This window comes from Microcaecilia unicolor, chromosome 4 (genome assembly GCF_901765095.1).
Source record: "Microcaecilia unicolor chromosome 4, aMicUni1.1, whole genome shotgun sequence".
In the NCBI taxonomy this organism is placed as follows: domain Eukaryota; kingdom Metazoa; phylum Chordata; class Amphibia; order Gymnophiona; family Siphonopidae; genus Microcaecilia; species Microcaecilia unicolor.
Genome location: NC_044034.1, coordinates 346,278,055 through 346,293,788, shown reverse-complemented (window position 1 = coordinate 346,293,788; position 15,734 = coordinate 346,278,055). Strand labels below are relative to the sequence as shown.

Below are 15,734 nucleotides of genomic sequence, written 5' to 3'. Positions count from 1 at the left end.
GGACAAAGCCGTAGCGGAGAAATTAAATGAATTCTTTGCTTCGGTCTTCACCGAGGAGGATTTGGGGGGGACACCGGTGCCGGAAAGAATATTTGAAGCGGGGGAGTCGGAGAAACTAAACAAATTCTCTGTAACCTTGGAGGATGTAATGGGTCAGTTCAGCAAGCTGAAGAGTAGTAAATCACCGGGACCTGATGGTATTCATCCCAGAGTATTAATAGAACTAAAAAATGAACTTGCGGAGCTACTGTTAGAAATATGCAATCTGTCCCTAAAATCGAGTGTAGTACCGGAAGACTGGAGGGTAGCCAATGTTACTCCGATTTTTAAGAAGGGTTCCAGAGATCATCTGGGAAATTATAGACCGGTGAGTCTGACGTAGGTGCCGGGCAAGATGGTGGAGGCTATTATTAAGAATAAAATTGCAGAGCATATACAAAAACATGGACTGATGAGACAAAGTCAGCACGGATTTAGTGAAGGGAAGTCTTGCCTCACCAATCTAATGCATTTTTTTGAGGGGGTAAGCAAACATGTGGACAATGGGGAGCCGGTTGATATTGTATATCTGGATTTCCAGAAGGCGTTTGACAAAGTGCCGCACGAAAGACTCCTGAAGAAATTGCTGAGTCATGGAATCGGAGGTAGGGTATTATTATGGATTAAGAACTGGTTGAAAGATAGGAAGCAGAGAGTAGGATTGCGTGGCCAGTATTCTCAGTGGAGGAGGGTAGTTAGTGGGGTCCCGCAGGGGTCCTGTGCTGGGTCCGTTGCTTTTTAATGTATTTATAAATGACCTAGAGATGGGGAATAACTAGTGAGGTAATTAAATTCGCCGATGACACAAAATTATTCAGGGTCGTCAAGTCGCAGGAGGAATGTGAACGATTACAGGAGGACCTTGCGAGACTGGGAGAATGGGCGTGCAAGTGGCAGATGAAGTTCAATGTTGACAAGTGCAAAGTGATGCATGTGGGTAAGAGGAACCCGAATTATAGCTACGTCTTGCAAGGTTCCGCGTTAGGAGTTACGGATCAAGAAAGGGATCTGGGTGTCGTCGTCGATGATACGCTGAAACCTTCTGCTCAGTGTGCTGCTGCGGCTAGGAAAGCGAATAGAATGTTGGGTGTTATTAGGAAGGGTATGGAGTCCAGGTGTGCGGATGTTATAATGCCGTTGTATCGCTCCATGGTGCGACCGCACCTGGAGTATTGTGTTCAGTACTGGTCTCCGTATCTCAAAAAAGATATAGTAGAATTGGAAAAGGTACAGCGAAGGGCGACGAAAATGATAGTGGGAATGGGACGACTTTCCTATGAAGAGAGGCTGAGAAGGCTAGGGCTTTTCAGCTTGGAGAAGAGACGGCTGAGGGGAGATATGATAGAAGTGTATAAAATAATGAGTGGAATGGATCGGGTGGATGTGAAGCGACTGTTCACGCTATCCAAAATACTAGGACTAGAGGGCATGAGTTGAAGCTACAGTGTGGTAAATTTAAAACGAATCGGAGAAAATTTTTCTTCACCCAACGTGTAATTAGACTCTGGAATTCGTTGCCGGAGAACGTGGTACGGGCGGTTAGCTTGACGGAGTTTAAAAAGGGGTTAGATAGATTCCTAAAGGACAAGTCCATAGACCGCTATTAAATGGACTTGGAAAAATTCCGCATTTTTAGGTATAACTTGTCTGGAATGTTTTTACGTTTGGGGAGCGTGCCAGGTGCCCTTGACCTGGATTGGCCACTGTCGGTGACAGGATGCTGGGCTAGATGGACCTTTGGTCTTTCCCAGTATGGCACTACTTATGTACTTATGTACTTATGTACTAACTGCTGAGCTCACAGGCTAATTAAACAGAATGGACCACTGAACAGTCAAGAACACCAAAATGTGTCCATTTAATTCAGGAAAATCATTATTTTCAGGATTACAACAGGATTTTAATTAATTAATTTAATTATTTAGGTCATTTATACCCCGTCTTTTGCCGCATTTTAGCAGCCCCAAAGCGGCTTACAATGAACTAATGAAATAATTACAATGAGAATTGAGAGGGTAGAAGGAATAGAGAGAGGAAGGAAGGAAGGAAGGGAATATAAATACAATCTTAAAACAAATAAATAAAATCAATACTTTTTTTGGTAAATTTGTTAATTTATCTTTTACCAAAAGGCAAGGATGGAACTGAGGAAAACAAAGATTCTAGGGACATTTACATGAATGCTAATTCCACAACTCTATTAATTCAGTCCAAACATTTTACAACTGCATGTAAATATAATTTCAAAAAACATGGGGCCAATGTCCTTCACTCTACAAAGCTGAACACAATGCCCATGTCAGTTCTTGAACATTACGATATAAACAAACAAGCATACTTATCAGAGCTACCAAAAATATTGGACTTCAAAACACCAAATGCAGATGATGACATTTCTGTTCCTACTCAGAATCTTTTGGTGGTTGTGGTGAGGAATTAAAACATCAATATCTCCGGAAGTTTAGCGTGATTTTGTGTGCGGTTGCCTTCGGTTTTCAAGAGCATTTCAACCCAAACCAAAACCAATCATCCATCTGTTTATGGACTTATATCAGGGAGGCTTCTAGATGAATGAGTTTCACTAAAAGTTTGTTTTGGAAACTAACAATAAAATAAAGTAATACTTTAGGCCCAGCAAAGATGTACCCATAAGGAATTTTTGCTGGATTAGTTTCCTTATACACATAGTATGGAAAGTGTCTAACTGATGGTACAGCACACTTCTAAAAACGTATTTAATATTCTGGGGCCTGATTCTTAGCTGAGGCAGCCACCATTACAGATAAGTACCAGATCCAGTGCATAAGTTACGATGTATATTCAGAGACATTATAAGGGCATTTCTAAAAATAACGATGCCTACAAGTAGGCACCCAGAGAGCACTTAGTAGAAACCTATTCTATAAAGGAACCTAGGCACCTACTTTCTTTTATAAATACTAGCCCAATTGGGGATATGTGCACCTTGAATGTAGGTACAATCACTTATGCCAGCTATATCAGCTAGGATTCACATAAGAGCCGGTGGCCTAACACTCTTCAGTCAGCTGCCATATTTAATGCTGGTGCCTGGACACTGCCTGGCATTGAATATTGAGGTCTGGTTTGTCCGGCGACAGTGAGCGTTTAAAAAAAAAAAAAGCTGACTGCCGCTAAATATTGACCAGTACATGGCTAACTGCCAGTTCTGCCCAGGGCCGTGCCTAGGGTCTCTGGCGCCCCCCTGCAGCCTATCAGTTGGCGCCCCCCCCTGCAGCCTATCAGTTGGCGCCCCCCCCTGCAGACTATCAGTTGGCGGCGCCCCCCCCCCCCCCCCCCCCCCACCCCCGGTGAAAATGATCGCTCACCACTTGCCACACTGACAGGAATTGTCAGCAATATCTTAGAAAGAAATTGCTATACATTGCAAAATAAGATAGCAGATGTAAATTCTCAAAGTGGACATATTCCAAACACTAAAATGAAAATAAAATGATTTTTTTTCTACCTTTGTTGTCTGGTGACTTTCTTTTTCTGATCATGCTGGCCCAGTATTTGATTCTGCTGCTATCTGTCCTCTTAACTCCGTTTCCAGGGCTTCCTTTCGTTTGCTCCTTTCTTCTTCATTTCTGGTCCTCAGCTTCTGCCTATTTTCTTCATCCATGTGCAGTTTTTCTCCTCTCTTCCTTTTCCCTCATTTCATCTCCTTCATCTCTCTTCCCTCCCCTATATGTCCAGCAATTTCTCCTCTCTCCCTGAGCCCTGCCTTCCCAATCCATGCCCATCCATGCTCCTCTGTCACCTGCCCCCTCCATTCATCCCTATCCAGCAATTCCCCTCTCTCCCTGAGCCCTGTCCTGCAATCCATATCCATCCATGCCCATCTGTCCCCTCCATTCATCCCTATCCAGCAATTCCCCTCTCTCCCTGAGCCCTGCCCTCCCAATCCATGCCCATCCATGCTCCTCTGTCCCCTGCCCCCCTCCATTCATCCCTTTCCAGCAATTCCCCTCTCTCCCTGAGCCCTGCCCTCCCAATCCATGCCCATCCATGCTCCTCTGTCCCCTGCCCCCTCCATTCATCCTTTTCCAGCAATTCCCCTCTCTCCCTTCCATGACCCCCCCCTCTCATCCATGCTCCTCTCTCTCCCATGTCCCAGCCTGGCCCGCCCTCTTCTCCCCCCCCCTACGCATCCATGCCCCCCCTTCGCATCCATGCTAAAGTAGTAGTAGTCGTTTTCTCCCCTGCCCTCCCGCTCCCATTGTTCAACTGCGGCTGCCCACCCTCTTCTCTCCCCCCCAACATCCCTTTTCTTTTTTTTTTTTCTTTTTAAATTTACCTCCGTGGCGGTTCCGGCAGCGCAGCGTCAGGGAAGGAGGCGGCGCTCCCAACATCTAGCCTTCCCTTCGCTGTGTTCTGCCTTCTTCTGACGTCATCCTTGACGTCAGAAGAAGGCGGAACACAGCGAAGGGAAGGCTAGAGACGTCGGGAGCGCCGCCTCCTTCCCTGACGCTGCACTGCCGGAACCGCCGCCACCACGGAGGTAAATTTAAAAAGAAAAAAAAAGAAAAGGGAGGGCAAGCGAGGTGAGCATGGTGCGGCGGCGCCCCCCCGAGGGAAGCGCCCCCCTGCCATGCTTATCTCGCTTACCGGGTCAGCACGGCCCTGGCTCTGCCTTCACTCCTCCCCAAAGTTGGCCCCTCATGATATGGATATAATCTGGTCATTTACCCCCTCATTTTATTATCTCACACACAAATTTATGTATCTTATGTGAGAATTTTGTGCACGTAGGTTATAGAATGCTAGCAGTTATGCTTACGACGCATTAATTAGGCCATAATTGGTGCTAACAGTAACTGGCATTAATTACTGTTGACAGGCACTAACTGGCACTAATTTAGACCTTTGCTCATAACTGCACTTTGGCTCGATGCTCAAAAGTTGCCTTTAAATAAGGCAGCTGGGGGTGAACGTACCGATTTTTATTTATTTATTTATTGCATTTGTATCCCACATTTTCCCACCTTTTTGCGGGTTCAGTGTGGCTTACAATATGATATAAATGATGGAAATACAATTTGTTACAACTTGGTTATGGATTACATTGTGTAGAGTTAAGCGAGACAGTCGAAGTAATGTTAAGGAATATAACGATGGAACATAGACATTGAAACATTGGAAGGGGACAATGGGAGGCTTAAAGGGCAATATTAAGGCATGAAGACATATGGTATACATATTTCTCTGAGTGGAGGTATGAGTGATGTGAGATTATGGGGATGAGATTGCAGAAGTGGATGTATGATGCATTAGTGAACAGTGAGCGTGGACTTTATGTGTTTTGGCTAAACAGCAACTGATGTTCAAAGAGAATCGCATGCAAATGAGATGCACAGACCTGCTGGAAATTTTGCACGTTAAAGGTAGGCGCCCCTTTCTGTGCATCGCATGGAAAGCTCATTTTAATACTAATAAGCTTGTTTTTTTTATTTTGTTACATTTTGTACCCCGCGCTTTCCCACTCATGGCAGGCTCAATGCGGCGGGCAATGGAGGGTTAAGTGACTTGCCCAGAGTCACAAGGAGCTGCCTGTGCCGGGAATCAAACTCAGTTCCTCAGTTCCCCAGGACCAAAGTCCACCACTCTAACCACTAGGCCACTCCTCCACTCTGGATTGTACAATTGCACTGGATTCTCGGTAGCTGCTACAGTGAATGTTTAAAGTCACACAGAACCCCTTTGTGCATTAGACGCTAAATAAGGTTTGCTTTAGACTGGATACAACAGATCTAATGCAAATGTTGCAAGCATGGTAAGCTTTGTGCATCAGGCCCCGAGTCTCTACTCCTCAATATTATAATAAAATTTCTACTGCGTGCAATTGCTAGTGGCTTGCATTTGGGAGGGGAATACTTAGCACTTATGTGCAAACTTTACAGAAAGTAGTTTACGCATGCAACTGCCGCAGGTTAGTATTCTAGAATGGCAATTATATGCATAATTGCTGTTACAGAATTCATGCTTAGCATGAGATAAGCCTTTTAAAGTTAGATGACAAACTTTCGTATAAGGGATGAACAAACACAGATATGCGAGATGTGTTCACAGCTTGCCAAGAAATGCATAGAGAACTCCTGGTATCCAATTGCTATTTAGTACCTCTTTATAAGTACCTAAGTGTTGCCATACTGGGACAGACAGAAGGTCCATCAAGCCCAGCATCCTGTTTCCAACAGTGGCCAATCCAGGTAACAAGTACCTGTCAAAATCCCAAAACAGCACAATATATTTTATGCTGCTTATCATAGAAATAAGCAGTGGATTTTCCCCAAGTCCATTTTAGTAATGGCTTATTGACTTTTCTTTTAGAAAGCTAGCCAAACCTTTTTTAAAACCCCGCTAAGCTAACTGCTTTTACTACATTCTCTGGCAACGAATTCCAGAGTTTAATTATGCATTGAGTGAAGAAATATTTTCTCCGATTTGTTTAAAATGTACTACTTTGCAGCTTCATTGCGTGTCCCCTAGTCCTAGTATTTTTGGAAAGAGTAAACAAGTGATTCACGTCCACCCGTTCCAGTCCACTCATTATTTTATAGACCTCTATATCTCCCTTCAGCCCTAGCCGCTTTAGCTTTTCCTCATAGGGAAGTCGTCCCATCCCCTTTATCATTTTCATCGCCCTTCTCTGAACCTTTTCTAATTACACTATATCATTTTTGAGATGCGTTGACCAGTACTGCACACAGTATTCGAGGTGCGGTCGAACCATGGCGCGATACAAAGGCCTCATTTTTGTTTTACATTTTATTGATAAAGGAAAATATTCATAATGAGTACAGCACTCTTAGTCTGGCTACAAGCAAAGTGAAAGAATAGAAAACATGCCATTAACTCTTGGACAGATCACTGGTCTGCTTTCACAGATATAACTATTTGGAATCTTGTCATCTGCTGCCATTTAAATATCCTTCACATTACTTTCAACATATGTACACACACTTCTCAGTCCTAATGGTGGACTAGATTATTTCTTAAATGTCAAATACAAAGTGCTCCAGTACCTGCAAGTCTCTCTGGTCCTTCTTGTTTTCCAGATTAGGAGTCCTAGTCACAAAATCATTCAACATGCTGAGGAAAGAACAGAAGAGACATACTTTCGCTGAATGGTACCCACACTTTCTTTTTGCATCACCAACACTTATTCATTTCCCATAAGAAAGACAAACGTGAACACGTTCAAACCTATTGAGAAGTGCAGGTGCCTCCAATACATGTAAATCAGAGATGGCATACATGCGCCAAAAATATCCCGAAAACAAAAACTGACACTGCAAAAGCTTCATATTTTCCAACACCTTATTATGCAATGTAATAAAATAAACCATGAAATGCATATTAGGAAAATAAAGAAATGAAAAGAAGCACCATTAGAAACATCTGGAGCTACCTTACTGCCAGCTTTCAATAAATCTATAACTGGACATTCTCCATGCTTTCCAATGAAGCCCTCTCACTCCCTGCCCTCTAATGACCCCCAATGAATACCCTTATCCAACAATGAACAGTTCTAACATCCTAGCCTAGCCTGGGATGGTGTGTGCACCCTGGGGGTGAGGGTTGCTTAAGCAAGCTGGGATAGGGTGGGGCCTTCTTCAGCATGCTGGGATGGTGTGTGTGCCATGGGGGTAGGGGCTGCTTGTGCAAGCTGGGATTCGCTTGAACAAGTAGGGATCTGCGTTCCATAGAGGTGGGGGATCTCTGAAGCAAGCTAGATACGCAGTGGTGAGGGAATAATTAAAAGTGGGGGAAGGGAGAAAGGAGAGGCTGGGTTAAGTATGTGAGGGTGAAAATGTGAGGAGTGGTAACGGGGTAAGATGGAGAGACAGGATATATATCTGGGGGTTGGAGGGAAGAAGAGGTGGGGTATTTGCATTAGGGGTCCTGCTGGAGGTGAACTGAGGGGGGGCAGGGAAGGCTGAGGGGTGGGGAGAGAGAACTGAGGGGGAGGGCAGAGAAGGCTGACGACTGGGGAAAAAGAACTGCAGTGAGGGGTGATGTCAGGTGATGTGGGAATTCTATACAACCCCCCCTCCCCCACACACAAATCAAGTGTGCAGAACCTTGCAGAATTTTAAATACTGGGTATAGAATTTAAAAAAAAAAAATTTTTTTGTGCAGAATTCCCTCAGGCGTAAATTTCCTATCTCCAAATTTGCCTTTGCCTCATTGACTGTATTCATGTGTATATTTGGTCTTTTTATTACTGTTATGCTGTTAACAAAATTGTACATTTTTTGCCAAGCAGTACCTGCAGTAAAGGTGCCATGGGTAAACCTCTTCATAAAGGCAGTTAATAAATCCCAATAAATAAGACCCTTCATCAGGTTTACATCTAATCTTCTTCCCAGTTGCTAAAGTACCTCAGTTGTTTATGGCCCCTATTCACATTCTCTTCCTAGCCCTGTCCCTTCCTAATCTTTTCCCTCACCCCCTACCTCTCTCCGCTACAGGAACTCACTGCCCATCCATCGACTTCATCACCTCACCTTCTCTCTTACCCTCTTCCTCCCTCTTGGCTTTTAATCTCCGTCTCTTTCTTCCCTCCATTTTGCCTTCCCCATTCCACCTAAATACCTCTCGCCTTCGACGCCTTTGTGGCCACACCTCTCCTACTCTCCTCCGCTCTCTTTTACTCCTTCTCTTACTCTCAGCCGGTGACATCAATCCCAATCCTGGCCCTCCTCACCAACTATTATCCCAACTCTACAGATCTCACCATGACCTCTCTAACCTCATCTCTATTCCTCTACTCCCCTCCTCTTCTCTGCCCTTCTCTTGCGCCTTATGGAATGCCCGCTCTATCTGTAACAAACTCCCCTATATCCAGGACCTCTTTATCTCGCGTCACCTCCATCTGCTCGCCATAACAGAAACCTGGCTCTGCCCTGATGACTCTGCTTCAGTCACAGCCCTCTGCCATGGCGGTTATCTTTTTTCACATACTCCTCGCCCTGCTGGTCGCGGGGACGGTGTTGGACTACTTCTCTCTCCCTCCTCCAGATTTCAACCCCTTCTTCCACCTCAGTCTCACAGTTTTTCCTCCTTTGAAGTCCACTCTATCCGCCTTTTCTCTCCTCTGCCTCTTCGAATAGCGGTCATTTATCGTCCCCCTGATAAGTCCCTTTCATCCTTTCTCAGTGACTTTGATGCCTGGCTTGCCTTCTTCCATGATCCTTCCTCCCCCTCTCTCACCCTTGGTGACTTTAATATTCCTGCTAATGATCCTTCCAACTCTTATATTTCCAAGTTACTCGCTTTAACATCCTCCTTTAATCTCCAACTATGCTCCACCTCCCCCACTCATCAAAATGGTCACTGTCTTGATCTCATCTTCTCCTCCAACTGTTCACCATCTAGTTTCCTTGCCTCTGATCTTCTCCTCTCTGATCACCATCTTATAACTTTCACACTTAAATCTCCTCCCTCCCAGTCCCGTCCTATCTTATCTAATTTATCTAGGAATCTTCACGATATTGACCCTTCATCTCTATCCTCCCCTGTTTCAAACCTCCTCTCTATTGTGGCACCATCCACGTCTGTCAACGAGGCTGTTTCTTCTTACAACAATACTCTATCCTCTGCCATAGACGCACCTTTGATGACCCGCCCTATAAGGCGTACAAAACCCCAACCTTGGCTGACTTCTAATATCCGCTACCTACGTTCCTGTACCCGCTCCGCCGAACGCCTCTGGCGGAAATCTCGGGCCCTTGCTGATTTCTTACACTTTTAAGTTCATGCTGACCTCCTTCCAATCTGCTCTTTTATGCGCCAAACAGGATTATTATATCCAACCGACCAACTCTCTTGGCTCTAACCCTCGACTTCTCTTCACCACATTGAACTCTCTCCTCAAGGTGCCCCATCCCCCAACTCCCCCTTCATTATCTCCTCAGACCCTTGCTGAATTCTTTCACGACAAGGTTCAAAAGATAAACCTTGAATTCTCTACCTCGCCACCTCTCCCTCCACTAGTCCGTTCCCCTCTCTCTCCTTCCCCTCATTCCTTTTCCTCCTTTCCTGAAGTTACTATAGAAGAAACTACACTTCTCCTTTCTTCCTCAAAATGTACCACCTGCTCCTCTGATCCCATTCCCACCCACCTTCTTAATGCCATCTCACCTGCTCTTATTCCTTTTATCTGTCACATTCTCAACCTCTCACTTTCCACTGCAACTGTCCCTACTGCCTTTAAACCAGGGGCGTATCTGAAGTTCGGCAGTAGGGGGGGCCAGAGCCAGAGTGAGGGGGCACATTATAGCCCCCCCCCCGAACTTCAGATACACCCCTGGTTCACGGAATTAAAAAAATTAAATATTAAAAACAAGTAAACATCAATTAAAACACTCTCAGAAAACAAGATTGACCATAGAAAGGAACTCCATTGTCTGATAGGAAGGAGACACTCATTCATGCAAGAAAAATGTAAAGATACATCAGTCCAATCTTACCCTATGCTCTCCAGTCTGCCCACCATCCTAAACAAGTCTCATCAACAGTCATAGACAACTGAAGGCGAAGTTGTCTAAACATTGTGCAACGCGAAAGCAAAAGAAAAAAAAAAAAAAAGATTTCAGCTCTTTCTTTCTCCGCTCCACCCCCTCCCGTCCTTCTGCGTTGAAATGCAAACGTTGCAGTCGGATTTCCTAGTTCTTCTTCGTCCTCCGTATCCGACCATGTTGTTCAAAGGAGCTGCTGAATCCCGGAGTCTGACGTCGCTGCACGTTGTACGTGCAGAACGTCCTGCACGTACAACGTGCAGCGACTTCAGACTCCGAAACTGGAGCTCCTTTGAACAGCATGGTCGGACACAGAGGACGAAGAAGAACTTGAAAGACCTCGGCTCAGCTGGCGGGGGTTGGGGTCCCCCGCCAGCTGAAGGCATATTTTTTAAAGCAGCAGCAGGCGATGGTGGGGGAGGGTTGACGGCAGTAGGGGAGTCCAGGGCGAAATCTGCGGGGGCCCAGGCCCCCGTGGCCCCACGCAGATACGCCCCTGCTTTAAACATGCTGTGGTCACACCTCTCCTTAAGAAGCCTTCACTCGACCCTATTCGTCCTTCTAATTACCGACCCATCTCCCTCCTCCCTTTTCTCTCCAAATTACTTGAGCGTGCTGTTCACCATCGCTGCCTTGATTTTCTCTCCTCACGTGCTATTCTTGACCCACTACAATCTGGTTTTCGCCCTCTCCACTCAACCGAAACTGCGCTTACTAAAGTCTCCAATGACCTATTACTGGCTAAATCCAGAGGTCTATATTCCATCCTCATTCTTCTTGATCTTTCCGCTGCTTTTGACACTGTCGATCACAGCATACTCCTCGATACCCTGTCCTCACTTGGATTCCAGGGCTCTGTCCTTTCCTGGTTCTCTTCCTACCTCTCCCTCCGCACCTTTAGTGTTCACTCTGGTGGATCCTCTTCTACTTCTATCCCTCTGCCTGTCGGCGTACCTCAGGGTTCTGTTCTTGGTCCCCTCCTCTTTTCTATCTACACTTCTTCCCTTGGTTCATTAATCTCATCCCATGGCTTTTCCTACCATTTCTATGCTGATGACTCCCAAATCTACCTTTCTACCCCTGATATCTCACCTTGCATCCAAACCAAAGTTTCAGCGTGCTTGTCTGACATTGCTGTCTGGATGTCTCAACGCCATCTGAAATTAAACATGACCAAAACTGAGCTTCTCATTTTTCCCCCCAAATCCACCTCCCCACTCCCCCCGTTTTCTATTTCTGTTGATGGCTCTCTCATTCTCCCTGTCTCCTCAGCTCGAAACCTTGGGGTCATCTTTGACTCTTCTCTCTCCTTCTCTGCTCATATCCAGCATATTGCCAAGACCTGTCGTTTCTTTCTTTACAACATCCATAAAATCCGCCCCTTTCTTTCCGAGCACTCTACCAAAACCCTCATCCATACCCTTGTCACCTCTTGTTTAGACTACTGCAATCTGCTTCTTGCTGGCCTCCCACTTAGTCACCTCTCTCCTCTCCAATCGGTTCAAAACTCTGCTACCCGTCTCGTCTTCCGCCAGGGTCGCTTTACTCATACTACCCCTCTCCTCAAGTCGCTTCACTGGCTCCCTATCCGTTTTCGCATCCTGTTCAAACTTCTTCTACTAACCTATAAATGTACTCACTCTGCTGCTCCCCAGTATCTCTCCACACTCGTCCTTCCCTACACCCCTTCCCGTGCACTCCGCTCCATGGATAAATCCTTCTTATCTGTTCCCTTCTCCACTACTGCCAACTCCAGACTTCGCGCCTTCTGTCTCACTGCACCCTACGCCTGGAATAAACTTCCTGAGCCCCTACGTCTTGCCCCATCCTTGGCCACCTTTAAATCTAGACTGAAAGCCCACCTCTTTAACATTGCTTTTGACTCGTAACCACTCGCCTCCACCTACTCTCCTCTCCTCCTTCCTGTACACATTAATTGATTTGATTACTTTATTTTTTGTCTGTTAGATTGTAAGCTCTTTGAGCAGGGACTGTCTTTCTTCTATGTTTGTGCAGCGCTGCGTACGCCTTGTAGCGCTATAGAAATGCTAAATAGTAGTAGTAGTAATAGTAGTTATTAAAACTTAATATATCGCCATACAGTGAAACTTTTATCTTAGATTTAATGAACAAAACTTTTTTTCAAATTGGGGGGGGGGAGGGAGGGGAAGGATTATCCACACTTTGTAGTCGCCAACAAAAAGTTGTTTACGAATCATCCTGGTACACTTGGACTCAAACACAAAAAGAGGGTAATCTGCAATATCTTCCAGTTCTTTTTCTCTTAAATGCTGTTTTTATCCTTAGGGGGCTCAATAAAGGACTGCTATCTGAGTGGAAGGCCCAGGATTTGCAGAGAAAATGGGACATATTACAGGACAAGAAAAAAAAGGAACATTTTTTGGCTCAGAATATGTAGGTAAAATGAACATAGTGCTGTGCAGCCCCAAAGAATTATTCCCCCTCCCCAGCTACCAGTTCCCCACTAAGGCAATCGAAGGCAGCTGTCTTTGGAAGAGCTCTGTGCTCAGAGAAGATATCAACCTTTGGAAGCCCTTCAGCAGAAGCCACAGATTAGAATTCCAGCTATGAAGTCAATAAGTCAACAAGTGGGAAAAGCATACAGAGCATGGCTCGTGTGGAATTCTTTCCAACCCTCACATACACAGAGATACATATACAGTGTATATATTTGTACTGAGGCAGTCTGCAGGGTGGTGGGGCAGTTACACAGGGTGATTTTGTGGAGTGGGAACAATTGGTGGGGCAGATTTTTGGATAGTTAGTGAAATAGTGGGTCAGTTGCAGGAGGGCTGTGTGTGTATTTTTTGGAGATGGGGAGTTTTGCATGCTGGTGGGGCAATTGCGGGGGTATTTTTGGAGGGATAGGGTAGTGGTGGTAGACTTAGGGGAAACATCAGGAAATACTTTTTCCAGAGAGAGGATAGCGGGTGACTTGAATACATTCTCAAGAGAGGTGGTGGGGACAAATAGGGACCAAATTCAAAAACGTGTGGGATAAAACACAGATCCCTAACAGAAAGAGCACGGAATTAAATCAAAATTAAATGACATTCACACTTTAAACAGTTGTGGGGAAGTTCTAAGGGTTATTTTTTTGAGATGGGGCAGTTTGTTTGTATGGGAGGCATTTGGGGGGGGAGTTGAGAAAGTAGAGCATGGGGGGGTGGGGGGTGAGAAGTTTGGCAGAATTACTTAACTGCTAATGTTTCACTGTTTGTAAGTTTCTATGCTACAGAAGTGGAGTTCTTTTTCTCACAGAAATGCACCAAACCATTTTTTTTGGGGGGGGGGGGGGGGGAGGGGGACTTATTTCTCTGGATCCCTCTGTTTGATTTGGCTCACTTTCAATTCAATGTGTCTTTTTATCATTTTTTCCCTCATGCCAAGCTTTATCTCATTGTTACATTTTCAGAGAGTTAAGCGCTATTTTGCCCCCAGACAGACATTCTTGACCCCTTTGCATTATTCATTCCAACTTCCCTTAAGTTAAAAAGTGACAGAGCAAGCACTTGATTCTTAGCATCTGAGTGGCTGAGGACCCTGTAGTACAAAACTGGTCAACGTGGTTTATAAATACAACATGACATCTAATTATACCTGAGCAGCAGGAAATATCCAGGTGGAGCCAAATTCAATGACACAGACTCCCTCAGTAATCCCAGTAAAGATGGAAAGTTCTCCTGCAAAGCTGAGGCAGACAGCCTGCCAATAAAATAAACATTTTAAGCCAGGTGTAAGAATCACAGTGGAGGACTGCTAAGAAAAGAAAATGTATTCAAGCAGTGGTTTAACATACAGCAGCCTATACAAAAGTCAGTTTCATTAAACTGCGTGCAACTTAATACATTAATGTAATAAACACCAAATTGCTGTGGTGTCGCAATACTTAGTTCGTGACAGTTCATGGCCTGTGTCCTCTGTACCAACAGGGCACTGAGAAGAAATGCCTCAGCCGTGCTCATTATTACTTAAATGGAATAATTAACTCATTTTCTGCCTTTTGCTCTCTGATTGTAGCTACTGCTTCATATTTTCATAACACTATCACAGCACTAAATGGATATATAAAATAATTTCATCTTATAAACTCACCACTTTTGACTAAAAACTTACAGAGCGGATTATGGAGCTTATAATACAGTTGAGACACCCATAATAGGTAAAATAATTTCTAGCAATTGCTTTAAGTATTAACGTGATAGGTTAAGATCAGAAAGCGCTGAGTGTTTTGGATTTGAAAGTAATCTCAAAGAGATGACCTTTTAAATGGGATCTGACTTTGGCTAGAGACGGAGCAAAATAAATCAACTTAGGAAGGCCGATGTAGGCCCATACTCCCCAATATTCAGCCGGCAGTGCGGTTAGCTGCCACCGCTGGCACTGACCCTGGATATTCAACGCTGGGCTGTTTCCAGTGACCAGCACTGAATACCTGGAGGTTTTTTTGGCCGGCTGTAACTTAACCAGCTATGTGAATATTCAGCCCTGGCCGGTTAAGTTAATGATGAGCAAGACAGGACTGCTATTTATGCGGTCTGATTTGCCTGCTAAACTTAGCCAGCCAGTGCTTGAATATGCACGATATAGTTAGTTAGCTGCAAAGCGCTAATATTTAGCGGAGATAACCGGCAATCTCAATGGCTAAGTTGGGTGGATAAATTTCCTGTTTCTAAAACAGCACTGGATAATGGATTGTACCTGAACAGGTTTCAAAAAGTACTGAGAGTCTATTTGGATGTTACCTTATCCCTAGCTCCACAAATTAATTCAGTACCAAAATCAATTTTTCTTAAATTCCATTTATTGAGACCCATTCGGCCTACCATGTAAAATGAGTTTATCTTGTTGGGCAGACTGGATGGACTGGTCAGGTCTGTATCTGCTATCATTTACTATGTTACTCTATTTTCTCAGTTACAAGTATTACAAAATACCACAGCCAAATAGATTTTTAGTAAAAAGAGATACATGACCATGGCAACTTCCATGTCTTGTTCAACTGCACTGACTCCCAGTGAAGGCCAGAATACTCTTCAAGTTGGCCTGTCTGGTCTACAAAATAGTTGATGGTTGTAGTCCTGATTATTAAGGGCCCTGTTTACTAAGCCGCATTGTAGGTGTGCAAAT

At 44.6% G+C, this 15,734-nt stretch overlaps 1 protein-coding gene across 2 annotated transcripts in view; it reads right to left on the bottom strand.

Moving 5' to 3' along the window:
- Positions 1-15,734, bottom strand: part of DOP1B (DOP1 leucine zipper like protein B) — a 224,042-nt gene that overhangs the window by 62,438 nt on the left and 145,870 nt on the right. For both annotated transcript variants that reach the window (XM_030202211.1, XM_030202212.1), the window contains exons 25-26: positions 14,205-14,309; positions 7,086-7,152 (exon numbers count right to left, since the gene is read on the bottom strand). In XM_030202211.1, the coding sequence (XP_030058071.1) occupies positions 7,086-7,152; positions 14,205-14,309 (172 nt within the window). The remainder of the gene's footprint in view (positions 1-7,085; positions 7,153-14,204; positions 14,310-15,734) is intronic.